Source organism: Camelus dromedarius, chromosome 28 (assembly GCF_036321535.1).
Source record: "Camelus dromedarius isolate mCamDro1 chromosome 28, mCamDro1.pat, whole genome shotgun sequence".
In the NCBI taxonomy this organism is placed as follows: Eukaryota; Metazoa; Chordata; class Mammalia; order Artiodactyla; family Camelidae; genus Camelus; species Camelus dromedarius.
The window spans coordinates 18,177,266-18,198,566 of record NC_087463.1 but is presented as its reverse complement, the minus strand read 5'-3'; the positions used below and the strand labels follow the sequence as shown (position 1 = coordinate 18,198,566).

Genomic DNA, 21,301 nt, shown 5'->3' with positions numbered 1-21,301 from the left:
CAGATTTGAAAACTTAATTTTTTAGAAATGTGCATTTTTAAGAGACACTTCAGCAAAACACAACCCTCTTTGATAATGTTATCCTAATCTTGCGTCTTAAACACTTGACAAGACTTGATTTTTATCAATTTTTAGGAAGTAATATTTTCAGAGTCAGTATGTGGTATTCTGGGCTCTTGTTTCAGATATGTTCTGTGTTTGTGTGACTCTGATGTGGGCTATATGAGTAAAGGGTAAGAAGTGTGGAGTTTCAGAAAATTTCTTAAGTCATTATGTTTCAGATACAAATAAATTGATTTCCCATACTTTAAACTTTCATATTCCAACAATGAAATATCTCCTAGACTCTGAAATGCGTGGAAGATGGTTATAGGAAAGAACACGCCTTCATATTTCTCAGTCCTTAAATAGAACATTTTTGATCGCATTGAGAAGAGATTCCTAGGATATCTTGATTGGCAAACTTAACCTTTTAATTTGAGCAGTTGATGTACATAAGTGGCATAGGATATCACCTCTGTAATTTTTATGTTTGGACCTTTAAAAACAAAAATATTTCTTGACTTCTTTTCCACTCCTGACTTTATACCCTCGTTCAACATATGTTTACTGAGAGCCTGTGATGAGCTCGGTATCCAGGCACCAGGGATACAGTTTTGCAGAAACAATTTGTCCCTCCCTCGTGGCGATTACATTTCTGGTTTACTTCTCCCCACTTCCTCACCCCTCTGAAGGCTCTTACAAGTCTTCCTGGAGAAAGAGGAACCACTCCCCATTCCTTCTTTGGGCCTCTGAATTTTATGCCACAGTTACTTGAATGTCCGGCACTATTCTAGGCTGGGAATGCACAAAGGAAAAATATGGCCCCTGCCTTCGAATAGTTTCTAATCTAGAGGCAAAAACAAATGTCAGAAATTACACTGAGATCCAACAGTAACTATGGTTCAGTATGATAACTACCATTGAAAATGTAACCTGTGCCAGTCATTCTTGTGAGTGCTTTACATTTAACTCATTTAAATCATACACTGACTGTACCAGTCATACCTTTCTATCCCTGAGTTATAAATGAGGGTACAGGCACAGAGAGGTTAAGTAACTGGGCCAAGGTTGCAGCAGCAAAGTGATGAAACCAGGATCCAGACCAGTTTTCTGACTTTGAAGCTCTCAGCCTCTGCACAACAACTCTTCTGGTGGCACAAGTAGGATCTTGGGACTGCCCAGGATAGCTGGAGACAGCCTCGCGAGGGAGGAAGTTGTTGAGATAAGGCTGGAGGAATGAGTATGAATTTGCCACAAGAAAGTTGGGTTCCCTTCAGGGAGACAAGCAGATGTGCAAAGGCAGAAGACGGAAGAGATCTCAGCATGTTCCAAGGCACACAGAGGTAATGTGGCTACAAGAAGTGAAAGTGGAAAGGTTGGTTGGGCGTCCAGGGCTAGGCTTGGGCCGCATCATACCATGCACAGGAGTTGAGATTTCAGCCTCTGAAGAACTTGGAGCAGAAATATGAAATGGCTAAATTTTAGAAAGATATGGATCCCCTTGAAGTTCAGGGGTTGCTAAGCCCTTGGGTCTTGGAATAAACAATCCTCATTAGTTTGAGGAAAAAAAAATCATATTGGATACACATTGTTACGCGTTGAGTTGTGTGTCCTTAAAAGACGTTGACGCCAGTACCTGTGGATGTGACCTCATTTGGAAATGGGGTTGTCATAGATATAACTAAGTTAAGATGAGGTTATTCCTAATCCAGTATAACTGGTGACCTCGTAAGAATAGGAGGAGATGGAGATACCCAGGGAGGATGCCATGGGACAACAGTGGCATAGATTGAAGTGGTACATTTGCAAGCTAAGGATTGTCAGCCACCACCAAAGGCTAGGAAGAGGAAAGGAAAGATTTATCCCTAGAGCCTTCCTAGGGGCCTGTTCACACCTGTTGACACCTTGATTTTGGACTTTGAGCCTCCAGAACTGTGGGAGAATAAATTTCTGTTCTAAGCCATCCAGTTTGTGGTACTTCGCTACCGCAGCCCTAGATAACAAACATATTAACCTCGATTTTTCTAAATGTGTTCATCAGCAATTAATGTCTGGGAAACACTGTGCTCTGTGCTAAAGAGTATAAGAAAATAAAAGTTAGCCATTGCACATAAGAATGTAAATTCTCTGCCTGTTTCCCCTCAGCACTTAGGTGTTTCACATCAATCCAACGAGAGCAGTAGGCATTTAAAAAGTATAAGACAAGTTCCTAATCTCAGTTTACTCACTTTAAATGCCAAGTCACTAATTTGAAAGGAATAAATTGCCATAGGTGGGTTTATTGTGCTTTCCTTTGTAAACCAAAAGTAAATATTATTTGCTGGTTATTAAACTTGCACAACAGAATGATTTATCTGCACTTTGTTGCCTAGTTTCAAAAGTTGTTAATCATTCTAAACATTTTTTGCAGTTTAGGACCCGCCTGAAATTAGCAAGTGGGTTTCTCAGTTAAACTGAGGCCTGTTGGTTTAGATTCGGCCAAAGAGTTTCCTGATGAAGACAAGGATGGTTCGAGAGCAAACAGTGGATGACACGGATACAATCACTCTTAAAGAAGAGCAGCTCTGGAACATAAATGAATCAGGAACAGTATTACTGTTAGTAATATTAATACTAATAGGGAATTGGTATTGTAGTAATAACATTATTATATAATGTTTGCTAACTAAGTATGCAAACCATCTTAAAGCATGTGGCCCTATTTAGCCTAAGAGTTTTACAGTGTACAAGATACTTAGGTCAATTATATCTTAATAAAATTGGAAACAATAGTGTAGAAGATACTTGAAATTGGAAATCAGTGTTTTGGATTGCTCATCTAGGCCTGTGAGATGTTATTTTTAAGCAGTTCCTTTTTTTATGCAGGCTGACAACTTGCTTTTACTCTCGCTAGTCAGTTCATCTTGTTTATGGTTTTATTTGCACTTCAGTTTGCCTAAATGGTTTGGGGTCATGTTTTATAATTTTAACTCTTTCATCTTGCCTATTAGTTGTCAGTTCCCTCTCAGTTAACAATGTCTTTGTATCCTCATTTTAAATAAAAATTTTAATAGTTGGGAAGATTCATACATACCTATATTAAATATTAGTATGTTCAGATTAGAACATAATTATATTAGAATAATGTCCTTTTTGAATTTCATAAACTTTGGAACATTTATATTGGTGATGGATGAAAAGAACTTTCTGAATGATACTGTTAAATATCAACCAGTAGGTGGCGAAAACTGGCAATAAAAAGCTTTTTGTTTGCCAGATTGGAGAATAAAGAAGGAAAACATAGGCCTTTCAGACTCTTGATACAATCTCCATTCACTGCATCTTGTTCTTTTCTCTTTCTGGTGTCACCCTACTGCTAGAACCCAGCCAGGCAAAACTGGGAAAAGGACCATCCATTGGCTCTTAAAAGTGGAAGGCATCTTGGGAAGTGAAAAGCCTACATGTAGAAGGTCATTGGAAGGTCTCTAGATTCACACCTGGAACTCCTGACTCAGACTAGTGGTCTCTCCACCATCTCACCAATGCCCAGAGGCAGACAGTTAATCCACACACTTCTGGGGAATACCCACTCTCAGCTTTAGGTGGAATCTAATAAACATGCAATCTGAATGGAGGAATGGTTCCACCCTTTTGATTGAAAGAGTATCCAGGACATTCCCAGGGAATATACAGCCTTAGTCAAGGACTAATGCAGACCTGTCCTGAGAATATTTGGTTAACAGTCAAGTGTAGAAGACTCTGTAAAGTGAGGCTCTATGAAGTAAAGGAGGAATAAAGGAAGCTTTTCTTTCCCTGGGAATGGGGTACCATTTCCTTTTGGTTGCCCCCTTTGCAGAAGTACTCTCCTTTCCAGCTCTGGCCTCTCATTTCCTCACTCACACGCTGGATCTCAGAACACTAAAGCTTTCAATTCCTCTTAAGTGATTTTGGAGGTTTAAGACAAGGTTCTGAGAAGATTCCTAAACCACGATGTGTGGCGTTAGCAGGGGTTTCTGCTAATTTCCTTGAGAACATATATCCCAGGTCAGTCTATACCCAGCATCTCTCTCCGGGCCAGCACACCTCCCCACCGCGACCATGGGTAAAAGGGCACTCTGGCACAGCCATGGGAAGGCTGGAAGGACCACCTTCCTTCATTCTCTCTTGTCTGGGTAAGACAGTTGGACAGGCAGTCATTCCTACCTGCCAGAGGTTGGCACATTGGCTGATTGGCTTTGATAAGTGAAGAAATTAAAATAATTTGCTGTGCTTATTTTGCTAAGGAAGAAATGCTTTGATTTTAGACTAGGAATGAGACAAACTAAAGACAGTGTGAGAACGTTTTTGTGCACCCGGGCAGTACTCACTTCTCACGTTTCTGCGACCACAATAATCCAGTGTCCCTGTCCGTTTGTACTTGAGCCCCGTTAGGTAAACTGCCATGCTATTAGTAAACATTTTTTTTCTTTGCACTTTATTTGTCAAAGACTCTTAGAGATAAAAATAAACACATGCAACTGGTTTGCCCTCATGCTTTCCTCCTGGGGGCTACTCATGCTGATGAATTAAAAAAAAAAAAAACAGCGTGTGCTGGTGTGTACTTACTAAGTGTGTAATACCTGGGTCTGTGTACGTATAGATAACTCGAGAAAGTGTGACCATCTGGGATTCGCTGCTAGGCGACCACGGAGGTCCTCAGAAACCCACCCACCCTGGTTTAGGGGCTGCCGGCCTGAAAGTTGCCCTATAGCCCCCCGCGGCGTCCAGCCCTAACCCAATGCCAAAATTGCTAGGAGCAGAGGAAAAATATTTACTTAACCACTTGAAAGCCCGTGGTATCCCCTACCAGCTTCTCCGCTGGGCCACTGGGAGCTACGTCTAGCCTTGATCAGGGATGGTGTCTCCGGAGTGTATGTTCTGCATGGACACCTAGGGAGCAACTGGAAAGGAAACACGACGCTTGGAGCTTCCCTCGCTGATGAATGGGCAGCGTCGCCTTTCTTCACGGGAAGGTCAGCCTCGGCCGAGCGCTGGTAACACGATGTGCGCGCGCGCGCACACACACACGCGCACACACACACACACACGGTAGAAGGGTCTAAGCGATTCCCGGCGCTTTTCCAGCGCTTGTTTTCTTGGCGGCGCCCCGTCCCCTCACTCCCCAGCAGCCACCCGGCCGGCCGCGTGCGGTTCCCCGCGCGCCCCTAAGGCCCCTCGCGGGCCCCGGAGACCCCGAGCGCGCGCCGGGCCCGCCGCAGGCCGGAGGAGGCCCCTCGCACACCCACCGCGCCGCGGCCGCGCGGGAGGCCTGCGCCGCCCGCGCCACCCACCGGCCGGGCCCGGAGCGCGGGCGGGCGGGCAGAGCGGGCGGGGGCCGTCCCGGGCGCGCCCTCCCCGGCCGCGGCCCTGCGCGCCATGTGTTCCCGGCGGGCGCGCCGCTCCCGGGCCGGCCGCGGCTCCTTTAACCGGGGAAGGGGAGCAGGGCGGAGGGGGTGGTGGGGCGGCTCCGAGGAGGGTTCTTTCTTTCTTCTTTTTTTGAATGAACAGTGTGACGTACTACAGGAAACCAGTCGGTTAGAGAGAATGAAGTAAGAGGCCAGGCCCCCCCCCCGCGCCGCGCCCGCCCCCTTCCTCCCGGCGCCCGCCCCCTCCCCCGCCCCCGCCCGCGCCCGTCGCGCTCCCGCCCGCCGCGCTCGGTTTCCCCGCCGAGACGCCGCCGCCGCCGCCACTGCCAGCGAAGGTGCCGGGCGCCGGGCCCTCCCCGCCGGCGCGGCCGTCATCGCCCGGAGCGGGTGCGCGGCGAGAGCGCGGGGGAGGCGGGCGCCGCCAGCGCCGCCGCGCAGAGGAGCAGGAGGAGGAGAAAGGGTGCGCAGCCCGGAGGCGGGGTGCGCCGGTGGGGTGCAGCGGAAGAGGGGGTCCGGGGGGGGGAGAACTTCGTAGCAGTTATCCTTTTTAGGAAAAGAGGAAAAAATAAAACCCTCCCCCACCACCTCCTTCTCCCCACCCCTGGCCGCACCACACACAGCGCGGGCTTCTCGCGCTCGGCACCGGCGGGCCGGGCGCGTCCAGCCTTCATTTATCAAGCAGCTTTTCGGAAAATGCATTTGCCGTTCGGAGTTTAATCAGAAGAGGATTCCTGCCCCCGTTCCCGGCTCGTCCACCGGCCCCCGATCCCTGTCTCTCTCCCGTGGAGGCGTGAAGCGGTCCCGCGGATAGAGATCCATGTCTGTGCCCGCGCGTGTGTGCGCGCGTGTAAATTGCCGAGAGAGGGAAAATCACAGGACTTCTGCAAATACCGGACTGAAAATTGTAATTCATCTGCCGCCGCCGCTGCCTTTCTTTTCTCGTGCTCTTGAGCTCTCCGTTTGGGATTTCTAAGGATTGACATTTCTGTAAAGGAGAAGTCTGGGAATCAAACTGGAAATTCTCCTAATTTGTATACTCCCCTCCCCCAGCTCCTGATTCATTTGGAAGTTTCAAAGCAGCTATAACTGGAGAGTTCTGAAGACTGATGGAATCTTTGCCTTATGCATTTGTTTTGTTTTCACAAAAAAGGAAACTTGACAGAGGATCATGCTGTCCTTAAAAAATACAAGTAAGTTCTTTGCACAGGAAATTGGTTTAATGTAACTTTCAATGGAAACATTTGAGATTTTAACTTTAAGTGCATTCGAGTAAGTTTATTTCCAAGCAGTTTAATACATTCTTTTTAGCTGTGTAACTTGCAGTGTGTATGACCTGCGTTCCCCAGTGTGTAAGGAAAATGCACCTGATTTTGACTTAGTTTTTTTTTAACCTTTCAGCATCACGGAGGAAATAGACTGATATTAACAAAATTAATAATGTGCCTCATGAAATAAAGATCCGAAAGGGATTTAAATAAAAATTTCCTGCATCTCATGCCAGGAGGGAAACACCAGAATCAAGTGTTCCGCGTGATTGAAGACACCCCCTCATCCAAGAATGCAAAGCACATCCAATAAAATAGCTGGATTATAACTATTCTCTCTTGTGGGGCCGTGGGGCGGGAAGCGGGGGCGAGAGGTGCTGTTGGTACCCGGCTGCTTTTCCTCGGGGGAAGGATGGCGCACCCTGGGAGAACAGGGTACGATAACCGGGAGATAGTGATGAAATACATCCACTATAAGCTGTCGCAGAGGGGCTACGAGTGGGATGCCGGAGACGCGGGTGCCGTGTTCCCGGGGGCCGCCCCCGCGCCGGGCATCTTCTCCTCCCAACCCGGGCGCACCCCCGCGCCCACCAGGACCTCGCCGCCGCCGCCCCCGACCGCCCCTGCCGCCGCCGCCGCCGCCGCCGCCGCAGGGCCTGCGCTCAGCCCTGTGCCACCTGTGGTCCACCTGACCCTGCGCCAGGCCGGCGATGACTTCTCCCGTCGCTACCGCCGCGACTTTGCCGAGATGTCCAGCCAGCTCCACCTGACGCCCTTCACCGCGAGGGGACGCTTTGCCACGGTGGTGGAGGAGCTCTTCAGGGATGGGGTGAACTGGGGGAGGATTGTGGCCTTCTTTGAGTTCGGTGGGGTCATGTGTGTGGAGAGCGTCAACCGGGAGATGTCGCCCCTGGTGGACAACATCGCCCTGTGGATGACTGAGTACCTGAATCGGCACCTGCACACCTGGATCCAGGATAACGGAGGCTGGGTAGGTGCATATCTGGTTGAATGTGAGTCTGGGCTGGATGTCTTGGGTCTGTGATGCGCTGGTTGGAGTGTGGGTGGGCTGCTGGGCCAAGGGCAGGCCCCTGAGCCAATGCAATAAAATCAGGTTTGTGGCTTCCCTCCCTTTTCCCCTATACAGAGCTCTCTCTGCCAATCCTGCTGTGATCTTGCTTACCGCCAAAATTGTTTCCTTTGCTTGTCTGCCGCTGAGGTTCAAAGATCTAGATTCAGTAGGCTCTTGGGATAAATGGCACCCCTTCAGGTTTCTCAAACTGGAGATCCAAGAATCCCCAGCATCACAATACCTGGCCTGAGTAGCTGGTTGAAATCAGAGATTGCAAGGACAACTCGTAAACTAGAAGTCAGGCTGGGTCCTGGCAGTCCACGTGAGAAATGAGCTCTCCTGGGGGTTTCTTTTTTGTACTAAAATTTGAGAACCACCCAATTAGAAGAACAGACTCCCCCAGAAGACCAAGAGCATGCCTTTTCACTTGGTAAAATCTACCCAAAAAGAAAAACCAATGTAGCCCTTTTCCCTGGAGAATTTGAATGTGTTTGTAAAAAGATAAGGTGTTAGTTGACTTTCCAAAAGTCCAGGGACTCTCGCCTACACTGTGTGCCACATTCCCAAGGGGGCATCGCCCAGGGTTTTGAAGAACATTCAGCTGTGGTATCTCATCAGTGACAGAATTTGCATTGGCTTCCATACCCTGTGTTCTGTTTCTATAACTTGTGTATGATTTTGAGGTTTACTGGAATTTGAGTATCTTTTACTTTTCACCACCTAGAATCCCTATCTTTTGGTGGTCTCCTCTGCTGGAAAAGCTTGCATCTGTGGTATTTGCATAAAGCATAGGAGAATTGATTCTTAGCTGTGGATTCTCATGCTCTGACTTTAGCCGAAGTGATTGATGCTTGTATTTTTGAGGAACATCTGTGAGCTGATTTTTTTTCTGGTACTGTTGTGCGAAATCGAGCTTCCAGCACGTTACCATAAAGTTCTTTTATTGTGTGTGATTCTCCGGGGGATGGGTACAGGTCCCAAGATTGATGAAGTGTGAGTGAAATCTATACTTTATATCCCAAGTTATTAATTTATGAAAAAAGTAAAAGAGGAATGATTCTTGTCCAAAGGTTTTTTTTTTTTTTTTGCACACTTTTTGTTTTCACCTGAAGAATCGTCTTTGAAAAAGGATGCAACTCAGTGCTTCCTTTTATAGTCTCTAGGGAGAATTACTTGTGTTATTATTTTATAGGACCTAACAGGATTAAAAAGCCTAGAAGTCATTACAAGTGGATTCAACTTCAAGAAGCACATTACATATTTTACTACAGTTTACAGAGTATGCTAATATTAAGGGGCCAAAAAGAGAAAAGGCCAAGAAAAGTAGATGACTAACATGAACATCTGATCCTACTTGACCAAAGTTGACAAAATATTGATGCCACTGTTGAGTGTTTAAAACATCCTTATTTAATCTCCAGAGTTTAAATGCTTTTTGTGAATTGTTTGTTTTTTTGAGATCCCATATTATCAGATCTTTAGTAATTCTGGAAGAATTCAGTAAAGGGTGAAAAAAATATTTTTGTTAAATGTTTGGTTAAGTAAGTGGTTTTATTTTTAACCACCATAACCAAAGAGATAGGGACTTCCAGACGCCAAAAGGATCATTTAAGACCAAAGTAAAACAAATTTAACAGTTTCACTATTTCATATTTTTGTGAAAAAAATTTAATTTTTTTTTCTTTCTAGTTGAAAGAAATCAAAGGTGGTAACTGTCATGTGTCAAGTAATTTAATAAAAAGAGGAAAAACGGAGACATATGTTTATGATAGAAATTAAGATATAATCTTGATCTTTGTTGTCAAGTTGTGGTATATTAACATCCCATACAATTGATTGAGTTTTCTTTCTAAGTGAAGGCTCCCTTTTTCCTCCTTTCAAAATAAAGTTTTCTCAGTAGAGCCTATCTTTGTGGTCAACAGGTATCTGAGGTTGATAAATGTAGAGGCTACGTTTTATGATGCCAAACCACAATGACGTACCATAGAACATGATAAACTTTTTTATTTGACAAAAGGTCTTATAGTAAAAATAAGTAATAGAGAAGCACAAATAGCTGATGGTAAAATGTGTAGCTTTCAGGACAACATATAGATGGATGACTAAATAGGAAAACAAAGGGCTGTGGCAAAAATAAAAGTTTGTATCGGGAAATGCAATCATAAATGTACACTTTGGAATAAAAGTGGTAGAATTTGAGAGTCTGATTGACTCATTCTTTCAAAGGTGCATTATTAATCTAAATTTTTATGTTAAGCATTTGTCATACAGATTTTCCTTCAAATTTGCACCAATCGGGGTTGCATCTCTAATAATATGTTGCACCTTATGGTGTAAAGGACTCAACAGAGATGGTCAAGTTTCAGAAGAAACTTGGCATTCTTTTCACAGTGGACAATGACTTGCACTGTGTACAGGACTCAGTTCATCTACTGAATCTATACTGATGGGGCTTTAGGCTTAAAGGTCCATTTTAAAATTTTTTTCTTTGCTGCTGCTACTTCTGAGGCCGATAAAAAAACAGTTTGCATTTCATATTCCATAACTTGTAGAAAGCAGGGCCTTGGAATGATAAGCGTTTGAGAGATGGTCCCAGAAGCCTACAAATTAAGTAAAGACTAAAGAAGAAATTGGACGTAGAGTGGGGTGGGGCTTTTTCCTAGGTCTGAATAAGGCATCCAGACAGAGACAGGACAGTGGAGCAGTGAGGCGGCAGCAGTCCTAGGAAATGTCTGAGATCCTGCTGTGCCAAGTGTGGTTCACAGACCAGCAGCCTGAGCATCACCTGGGAGCTTAGGGATGCAATCTCAGGTCTCACCCCAGAGCTTCTGAGTCAGAATCTGTGGTTCACACATCTACAGGTGTTTGTGTGCACGTGAAAGTTAGAGATGCTGGCCACCAGCATCGACCATTGATTCCTGCAGACGTCTTGTGGGAAGAATGACAATCTGAGATAGGTCTTACAGTGTCTCTTTTCCAGTGGCTTCACAGGTTCATACCTGGAACACTGACTGTTTCCCATGTGTCCTCTTGAGTGATCTGACCTTTGGAAGAAATAGACTAGAATGAGAGAAGGGATATGTTATTATAAGCTCCATCATCTCAGAAATGTTTTTCACAGCCGCTATACAACTTGTATTGGCATTACTGACCACATTAAAATAAGGTAGCTTTTCTACTCCAGTTAGCTCTTTTCATAGCTCCATTAGGTATTATTTTATCCCCTTGTAACAATTTAAATTCTGTAGATGAGTTTAGTGGCCCTGAGACTGCTTCATGACGAAGGGGCTCTTGGCAAGCAGAAGGCTGAGATTTGGGCAGGTTGATGGGGAGTGAACATTGAGAGCGCCCTCCAAACTGAGGAATGCTACAGCATTTTGCTTGGTGGCTTTAAGGCTGCCAAAATGAGCTGCCTTAAACAGGCAATTGACTTCATTCTGTTGATGAGATGGCAGTGTGACATTTTTGTGTGTGTTTGTCTTTTGGTCTTTGTGGTTTAGGAAGGCAGGAACTTATTTCTCCTCATCCAGCAGAGGTTAGCTTCCTTTTTATTAGTTGGTCAGCAAGCAGTTTCTCTTTTCTGCATGTAGTCCACATCCACCCAAACATTTGATTAACTGGAAAGCAATGGCATTCTCAGGCCAGTGTTGCAAAAGATATGAAAATGCATCATTTAAGTTACCTCCCCCCCCCCATAAAAAAAAAAAAGAAAAAGCATCATTTTTCTAGTGGCTGAATATCAGCTGCTTATGGCCAATTTTGGCAGCAAAATGAGAGGATTAAAAATAGCCCGAAGATGATCCAGTCTTAAATAATTTATTTATTTAATGATGAACTTTCCTTGGGAAAGTGCATCTTTTTGCCTGCTGAGAATCATATGACCCTTCCCAATAATCTATTTTGTAGAAAAAGGTACATGAGTGCTCCTAGAGTTTGCGGTCGTGTGCTGTTGAGTGATTACACGTGGGGACTTTTCTAAAATTTTATAGTTCACTCAGTTCTCTTTTCTGTTTTAGAGCCTTTGTTGCTGTTTAATGTCGGTCGAAAACATGGCTTTCTTTGGTGCATCCTGTTACTTTTCAGCTGTGCTTTCTAGTGAGAACTGATTGATCTTTTTAGCAATCCTTGATTGAACTGGTACATTTCAGATTGCTTAAATGTCATCAGGTCACACAGCACACCAGGTAACAGAAAGCCACAGATTTTTTTTTTTAAGCCAAATTCTTACAGTTTTTCTTTATGTCTACTCCCAGTCCTAGTCAGCTTTTTGGAGGAATGATAAACCCACTCATAAAGCAGATGAGTGGGTGCTGTGTGTACTAACAGTGGCCTCTCCCCGCCAGCGCAACCCTGCACCCATTTCTGAGGTCACCCATCATGTCTTCGCCATCGTTCAGCAAAGCAGCATTTGAGCAGAAGTGCATTTGTGCGAGGAGACAACACCGTCTTTGTAGTGTATGAGTGAAAAGGTTTTTTTTCTCCCCCCGGAGATATATTGTATTTGAGGTTCAAAGGTTCTGTTAAACCTTTTTAAGGTAATCTAATAGCACCTTATTCAGAGCGGTAACCTCGCGAGCTGGTCACCCTTTCCCCCGGCTCTGCACCGGAGACCACTCGGCGAGTGACTCCACTGCGAAGGTTCTCTTTCATTCCTCTTGGTTTGATTCAGACAAAATCGGGGATTGATGTCGAAATAGGATTAAAGACGAGAGTCAGTCAAGGACTGAGATCCACAAAAGGGATCGCAGGCCTGCCAGGTGCCCGGCGCTGGGTTAGCAGGGGGTGCAGGACGGAAGGCTTTCCGCTGCCCGGGGCGCCCTCACAGGCTGGTGCTGGAGGTGTCCTCGTGAACTCAGAGCTGCCACTCAGCCTGATAAGCATGATTCTAAACTCTCAAAGTTAGAGGGAAAAAGAGAGGAAAAAAAAAAAAAACCCACCTAAGTACGTGTTATTTTGCATACATACTTTTTCTGAAAAAGTTATTTCTAAACATATGTCAGTTCATGTGTGCATTAGGCCTGATTTAACTAGGAAGAGAAATATAGATCATTTTAAAAATACCGTGTTACACAGACATACGCTTAAGAGAACCGAAAGGCAGGGGAGTTCCCTTGTTAAATATTTACCCACTAGGTGCTTTATACATGTTATTAAGGCTTAATAAACATTAGTCTTCATTTTTAAAAGTATTTTGTTAATTATTTTTCAGTAAAAGACAATCAGGGCTCTGATTAAGATGATTAGACTAGCTTAATTGGAAGAACTGTCTTTGTTAAATCATTCTGGTATACAGAAAAATATGAGTCAATTTGAACCAGAACAGGGGAAAGATGTTTTTAAAAGCTTCTGTTTTGGTTTGGTTTTAGGTTCTAAGACTGTTCTGTTTATTAAGAGGCTTCTCTTCCAAAATGCTACTTACGTAAATTCCTGTCCACCGTCATGCTGGTGTCCCTGGAGAGCAGGTGTTTACCATCTAACCTCTTTTATTCGTGGTCCCCTTTCTTCAGACGGAGGTTGTAAAACTTTTGAAATTACGACAAAGCCATTTTCATTTCTAAAAGTATTTTTGTGGATGGCTGCCTGTTCGGATCTGCGCTCGGTTCTGTAGTGCCAACACTTTTTATCTGCTCTTTATTTGCCAGACAGAAGACAAACCCAGCTGTCCTTCGGTGAGAATGATGATGGAGTGATTGTTTCTATCTCTCCAAAGCCATTTGGGCTTTCTCACTGTGACCCTACCCCAACTTCCATCACTGTCCCCTATCTGCCCGTCATCCCACCACAGCAAAAGCGCCAGCGGGGTAGCTCCTTGTGACCTTTGAACATGTGAAGGGTGGGATTCGCCTGAAGGAAAGAGCCGTTATGTCTAGATACCAGCAAGAGGGAGCAGAGCAAGGGGTCTGTCAAAGCTGGAATATTACGACTCTTACCCCAGTCTTGCTACAGGCAGCTGGACAAGGAAAAATTCTGCCATCAGATATGATGCTTTCCCTCCAGAGATCATAGATTCCAACTCTGGTGCAGGGAAAATATGGACTCTGCTGAAAGAATTTGTACCGGCCCTGATCTCTGCAGTGTGAGAGGAGAGTGGGGGTTGCACCCCAGCCTTGAATAAAGTTTGATTAGCTAAACTTAACTAAAACAGCTTATACTAAAGACTAAGTCCCCAAACACCCTCTTAAACATGTTAGAAAGGGAATCTCCCTGACATGCTGGCGTGGCCGTTTGCAAGCACTAAGAGGTACTCGGGTGATTTTCCCAGCCGATTGACCAGCTCACTAGTATTTCCACTCTGCTCCATGGTTTGCCTTCAGAATTTCAGGGATGGATCCATATTCCATTTTTAGTTAATAATCAGCTCATCAGCTCCCTCGGACTTCAGTGTAATAAGTCAGAAGCTTATGATCGACTCTACTCTCCTCTTTACTAGGTCTCCTGAACACAACCCCAGGACCCACTGTGTCAAGTGAAGCTTATATTTTCCAAGGGAAATTTTACCATTGAGACCAGTACATCTTTCTTGTGACAGTTCCAATGACTATATTTTTCGATTTTCAACTGTCTTTTCTTAAGTGGCAGAAGAATATGGAGAGTTGATGAGTTTTAGTGCTTGGAGCACCAGGCAAGGCATCAGTGTTGCAAGTTGTCTTTTCTTGACTTTTTCCCGGTCTTCTTCACCAGTGCTAAGATTTCTTCTTCTTTCAACATGATGAATGGCTTATCTACATTATTACCTTTGAACTCGAATTGCAGCCAAATAGTCCACTCAGCTGCATTAGAATTTTCTAACAGACTATGGGACAGATACTTAGTTCTCTTAATTCGATAGCTTCTTCCATTTAGCATAGAAATAAAATTAATTACAAATTATATCATTATCTTTAGATACTGATTTTTTATCTCTTGGGGGAAAAAAGCAAGTCCATAAAGGATGCCAGTTGGCACCTCTAAGTCTAAATTTTCAGGACTATCTCCTAGCCATTTTCTCTGAATTCTTGCTGGGATATCAATCTATGTATCTACCTTTCTCCTGCTCTCTCTCTCTCTCTTTTTAACACTGAAAAGTTTTAGAGGTAGTTTTGAGCTATTTTATAACAAAGTTGTAAGTATAGTGAGGCAGAGCCACTTACTAAATATTAAAGAAGTAAACGATGTGAGGAAGTGTTAGTCAAGGAAAATGAGCAGTTGTTCTCAAATCTTAACCCCGAGATCCTAACAACCAGGACAGTGATGGAAATGGAAATGGTTACAGAGATCTTGTTATTTTGTAGAGCATGCCCATTATCTTTTTCCATTGGAAAAAAACATTTATTGAGAGCCTACTATGTGCAAAGTTCTATGCCGGGTGTTTCACTTGGGTGAAAAATGAAGATAACCTTTGCCTTTAAGAAACTTACCAACCAGTAGTGAGACTAAGATAAGTACTGTGTAAATTGCTGTAATCCTTGACGTACTTTAGTGGATGGAGCGATCTGGTCCAGCTAGAAGGGGATCTGCAAGAGTTTCATGGGGGAGATAATAGGGAGGAGATACAGGGAGAGGGCATTTCAGGTCGCTGGACTGGAGGAGTCAGAGCAGGCAGAAATGTATGAGACATCATCGGGGAATTGTAAAGAGTCTGACTTGACTGGGGCATAGAGATCTCTTGTGCGATAAGACTGGGTTCTGAAGTTGAGAGGTTCGTGTTTAACTTGGTAGACCTTAAAAGGATATTGAAAGAGTTCTGAAAAAAGCCGGGATGTGTGGGCTTGTGGAAGATTTACTATGACTGAGGCTGGACAGTGGAGACCAGGTTGGATGTCTGAACCACAGGGAGTGGGGGATGGAGAAGACAGGACAGGTGTGTGGGGGGTCCTGGAGTTGTGGACCCAAAGGACTGACAACAGATTGAACATGAGGAACGAGGGAGGGAAAGAAGCAGAGGATGCAAGTTCAAAATCCAGCTGGTTCGGAAATGATACTGTCCTTAAGGCAGAAAGGAAAGATAAGAACAGTGACTGTTTCGTGGGGTAAGTGTGATGAAATTGATTTTGGACATTTTCAACTTGAGCTTCCAGTAAGATATTCAAGTGGAAATGCCCAGTTTCAGTTGGCCTGAAGGATCCAGAACTCGAGAGAGAAGTTGGGGCTGAAATACACTGTGCCTTTTCCCCAAACCATGTACATTGTCTTCTTTCATTTCCACAAGTGGTCCTCGCTGCCCCTGCTGATTCTACCTTCTATTATTGCTGTTTCTATACCGCCTTTCCCCGACAGTCCTCTGAAGACTTCTGTGGATTCAATTAAGGTGATCACTTGAAGCTGTACTGTTCAAAGCTTGGCTCTCCATGACCAGTTTGCATCCTTAAAAGAAATTCAACTTGAGTCAGATTAGTGTTGTTGTAACATCCAAATAGTATCCTCCATTTGTAGGGGTCTGACCCAACGAAGGTGTTCACCTTCACTGGTACTTCCTCACTTAATGAAATAGTTCTCCTATTCAATTTAACCTGCACCTAGCATAGTAGACGGTAGGTGAACACTATGATTGTTGATCAAATAAATGGATTAATAAAGTGAGTGTGAGGGGCTTTGGATGTCAAACTCATCCTAACAGACTAATGTTGTCCCACTCCTCTTCTTCATAGAGTATGTGTGCCTCACTCTGTAATGTCCCATTATAGGGACATATGTGTTCCAAATGTCCCATCCCACAAATCTGTTCATATTTAATAGGAATGAACAAAGGAAAATTCCTATTTTGATTTCATCCTTCATCATTGAATTGAAAAAGTATGTCATTCATACCCGGAGAGAAATCTAGATTTTGCTTTATAGCAGAACGTTCAACTTGAATCAACATCCTTCATGCTAATGTTAGCCAGCAGCCCATCAGTCGACACACTGTATCTGTGTATGCAGAGAACACATGCACACAGTCTGCATAGATGTGCACGGTTGCTCTCAGTTCTTGTGTTTTATGTGTCAAACCCAGTCCAGATGAAGTCTTGACATCACAGATGATTCATGACCTTATCATTACAGAAATCAGAACTTGTCCATGGTTCTCACAGTGGGAAAAAAGTGATTTTTCCTCTCTGATTAGTGTTGTAGCCCAAATATAGAAGAACTATAGCATAAAAGTCACAAGGATAAAGGGGATGCTAGTTCTTTTCCCCTAAAAACAAGCAGCCAGTGGAGGATGGGAGTGAGTACAGCTCAGTGTTCCAGAGGTGAGAGACCCAGGATTTCAGTTCTTCAGACACTGACCGACAGGAAGAGCACCAAGGGTGGCATGGAGCAAACCACTGGCCAGGCAGCTTTGGGCTGAGTTCTCGGTTCTGGTTAAAGCAAGCATTGCAGCCTTTCTGTGGTTTTGAAGATCTGGTGGAATTTGCATTTTGAGAGCCCTCGTTCCTTGGCATGAAGCAAGCTCAAAAGCATTGAGACTCATCATTTGTCATCTGTTGGTGAAGGACTGTGTGATTTGTTTACTGGTAACGAAGCTGGGCCGTACTTCTCCGGGGGCTTTTTAAAAAGAGGGATGTGTCAGCTTCCAGATTTGTCCCCATGAATGAAACCACAAGCAAATTCTCTTTCTCCCCCGTCTTCCCTTCTTCCCTCTTGTTTCTTCAGTGGCCATCTGTGCGTTATGTTGCCACTGCCAGACCCTCTTCAAGTGGCTTATCTATGAGTGAATTCAGAAACTTCAAATTTAAAGGACACCCAGATAATTGGCCCGTTCTCCAAAGGATCTGTCCCCTGTGCTCCTGCCAGATTCCTTCCTAATGAATACATCCAGTGACAGTGGGATTCTTGAGCTGCTCCGGATCCGTGAGAAAATGAGCTTCCCTGCTTTGTAACAGCTTGCGGCTCTGGGGGAAAAAGAAATGACAGCCATCATGCAAGTTTCCTTTGAATGTAGTTTTCTTTCCCATAAATGATACTTTGAGAATACACTTAAGGGGTTATTAGTTTTCTATTTCATGCTTGGCCTGTGTGTGAGAATAACACAAGCTGTCACTGCAAATCAGTAGCTAAACCTGCTTTCTCTGGTTAATGTGAGCATTTAATATTTGGCTCAATTAAAAATTAACTGATGAAAGTACATGTCAAATGGAATTTGAAAATACCTTTTGTAGGGACTAGTGAAAGGGCATGGCCAATGAGTAAATTAGTGGTTTTCGAATGTGAAGACTTTGGGGAAATTTAATACAAGTTGAGACACTCGACTCTTCCTTCAAACCTCTCTACCTGTTTGTCTCGGCATGCTGTTGAAAAGGATGTCCCGGTCCGTGTTATGAAGGGCCCAATTGCATCTCTGTGTTTTCCGGAAAATAATTGTTGTTTTGTGTGTGTGTGCTGGATCATACAATTAAAGCAGACAGAACAGGAGATTGGTTATTCTTTTATCCCACAGATTTTCTTTTTTTAATTGGCTGCATGCTGTGGGCCAGCATGGGCAAGTGGGAGCTGGAGAGACAGGCTTACCGTCTGGGGAGTGGAGATCATTAAACAGCGAGTGCAGGGGAGCATGGGGGAAGCTGGGGGTGAAGAAATGCAACCCCAGTAGGGGCATAGATTAGACTCAGGGAAGTGTTCGCAGGACAGGGAGCTGAAGCCTGGCAGATGAGCTGGAAGTAACCTAGCGATGCGGGAAGGAGGCGCAGAGGGTGGCCAGCAGACAGGACATGGAGAACAAAGGCCAGAGACAGGGGAGCACGTGGTGAGCTGCAGGAACCCAGGAGTCTGGCCTGGCTGGAGTGAGGAGGGCCGGTGGGGCGGATCAAAAAGATGATACTGGAGCTGTCCCACAATGCAGGGGTGCCTTCTAGACAGGTCACTCTGGCTGCACTCAGTTCACGAGACTGGGGCGATGTTAGTGACAGTGTGGGGCTAGCTCAGAAAGGAAGCAGACATCGTGTGCCTGATGGAGAGGACAGGTGGTGAGGACCGTGAGAAGATAACAGTTTTATGCAATGATTAGGACTAGAGTGGAGAGATTTTTAGGAAGATATAGTGATTGACTGAAGGCTTCAAAACATTGCTCATTTCTTCTTCAATTATAGTGGGGTTTATTTTTTCAATAGTCACTTTGAAAAGAATATGGTCATTGTTCTGGTTATATATGAGTTTTTTTTTTTTTTAAATTTCCCATTCTCTTAAATGAACACTGCCTGGTTGAGAACTTTATTTTGTTAGAATTCACATTGCAATTACATTCATTAATGACCAGTTAATGAAGATGTATTTGAAGAAAGGATTCAGTTATGAAAGGCAGTTTTCATAGAATTTTTTTCCAGGTGAAAAAGGGACCTCAGTGATGTCTTGCCTTAGTGGAGGACTTCAGAGTTTCCAGAGGAATTCTGTATCTGTTGGCCCATTTGATCTTCACAAAACTCTAGGTGAGGCAGGTGCTAGGTTCCCACTTCTCTCTGCCTTCCTCTTCCTACACTCTTTGTATTATTTGCTTATTCCCATGTGAAGAGAAAACTTTGACTTACAAAACTACATGAGAGCCAGTAAGTCAAGAGGAGTTGGTGTTTGTTGCCAGACTCGGAGTCCAGTAGGTGTTTCTTTACACTCTGCTGTTTCTTGAGGTATGTTTTCATAAGGACACCAGATTCCTTCATGGAAACCTGATCAAGTATATCTAATTTTAAAAAATAGTATCCTTTACTACTGTGTATCTCAAACATTTTCAAGAAAATTAAAATATAGGCTTGCATTTCAGGTTATTTTCTCTCCTTGCATTCAGCTTTGGAAATGAATTTCATGTTAAGGGCAGAGGGACATCTCACTGTTTGCCACACGGTACCCATGGATGTGCTTGTGAGCTGGGGGCACTTGACCTTGAAACTCCTTCTAAGGGGTCGGTAGCCTGGTGGATGTGAGAGTTTGTTAAAATTCAGTGTGAGGGTTCTGGAAAACAGCCCCTTTCAGCAGTGGAATTGTATGAACAGAAGCGACTGTTTCTGATTATTGGTATCTAACTAGCAACCCATGTTTTTATTTACGTTGAAAATCAGGCTCCTGTCTTTGGGTGACCAACGTAAATCTGCTGAGTGAAATGTTTTTTGAATTAAAAAAAAATGGTGGCGCTGTCATCAGTAGGGTTTCCCCAGTGTCTGAAGGGCATGGTAGCTACACATGAGTTCAACTTCATTCATTCAACAGATATTTCTAAGAGTGCTGGAGCTGTAACAGAAAACATGGTGATCAGGGACTGCCTCTCATACCTCACGTGAAGCCAGTGTTGTGCGGAGGCCAGGGCAGTAAAAAGGCAAATAATTAAGTACTGTGTAGGGGCTACAACGTAACAGAAACAGGGGAATTTGATACATGAGTGCCGATGGGGCAGTATTAACTTCTAGCGTTCATTTTTGAGGTTCTTCTAGCAGTATTGCAATTTACTTAGAGGAGGCTGAATGGCTTTTTTAAAATTAACAACTGAAAACATAGTATTCTACCTTAAAATTTATATATGTATATAAATAAAATACAGCCCATACATCAGTTTTCCATGCGTTACTGTGTTCAGTGTAGGATTAAAGAAGACCTACTAGTTTGGCTGTAATGTTTGGAGCACTTTCCCCATTATTTGTACTGATCCTGCCACTTCCCCCATTTCCATGTCCCCACTACATAGGTCATTGGCCTCAGTCACTGAAACTCAGGAGGAAGGAAGGAAACTAGCATTAATTGAACCCCAATATGTTCCAGACTCTGGGTTTGACACTTTTATGGATAGAAGGTTGTTTAACCCCAGTAACCTCCCCCCACCGAGGGTAGGAAGTGGAATTATGGATGAGGAAACAGAGGTTCTGCAAAATCAAGGAACTTTGCCTAGTAAGAGGCAAAACCAGATCCTTTTTCTCAGCAAACCAAGTAGTAATTGATATCCCCTGAAACTTCAAGAAATGTTTTAAAACGTAAAAAAAAGAAGCCTACTAAAAATCACAATTTGATTCATGTGACTTTTGGGTTCCTTTTGTGACTCTTTAGGAAGCCGGCTTCATTTTAGCAAACAGGAGGTGAAATCTTTCACAACATGGACTTCTGAAGTTCTTTCAGAGTTAAAAAGAAAAGAGAGACACACATAGAAACAACAGGTTTCTGTCTCTCTCCTCTTTGGCTCCAATAGTCTGTATAAATAGCCTTGGAAAAATAAGTAATCATCAGTCACTGCTTCATTACCAAAACCAGACACCTGATTCAGAAACTCTCCCCGGGGTCAGTGCGTGTGTTGGAATAACAAATCCACCGTCCTTTCCTGGGTTGAGAGAAATGATCTCACTGTCAATTGTAACCTGCCTGCTGCCGTAATCAAAAGGTGGGAAAAGTCTGCGGTTGTACCCCTAGTGTGGTCCTCAGCCCTTTGCTGTTCTTATTTTAGGCATGACCTTCAGGTTTTTTTCCAGAGTCCAGAGGTGGAATGACATGTTACCCAAGTTTATAAGATGATGATGATGTATCTGCTTTTATATTTGGCTGTAAATTTTATTCTACTCATAAACAAACCCACCTTTAGCAACTGCGCTGCATCAGGGGACAGTTAT

At 44.0% G+C, this 21,301-nt stretch overlaps 1 protein-coding gene across 8 annotated transcripts in view; it reads left to right on the top strand.

The window, feature by feature from the left end:
* The first annotated feature begins 5,549 nt into the window (after positions 1-5,549).
* BCL2 (BCL2 apoptosis regulator) overlaps positions 5,550-21,301 on the top strand; it is a 158,735-nt gene continuing 142,983 nt past the window's right edge. For 3 of the 8 annotated variants that reach the window (XM_064480396.1, XM_064480397.1, XM_064480398.1), the window contains exons 1-2: positions 5,930-6,616; positions 6,825-7,682. In XM_064480396.1, the coding sequence (XP_064336466.1) occupies positions 7,104-7,682 (579 nt within the window). In that variant the 5' untranslated portion in view covers positions 5,930-6,616; positions 6,825-7,103. The other 5 variants (XM_064480394.1, XM_064480393.1, XR_010378199.1 and 2 more) reach the window with 5 other exon arrangements.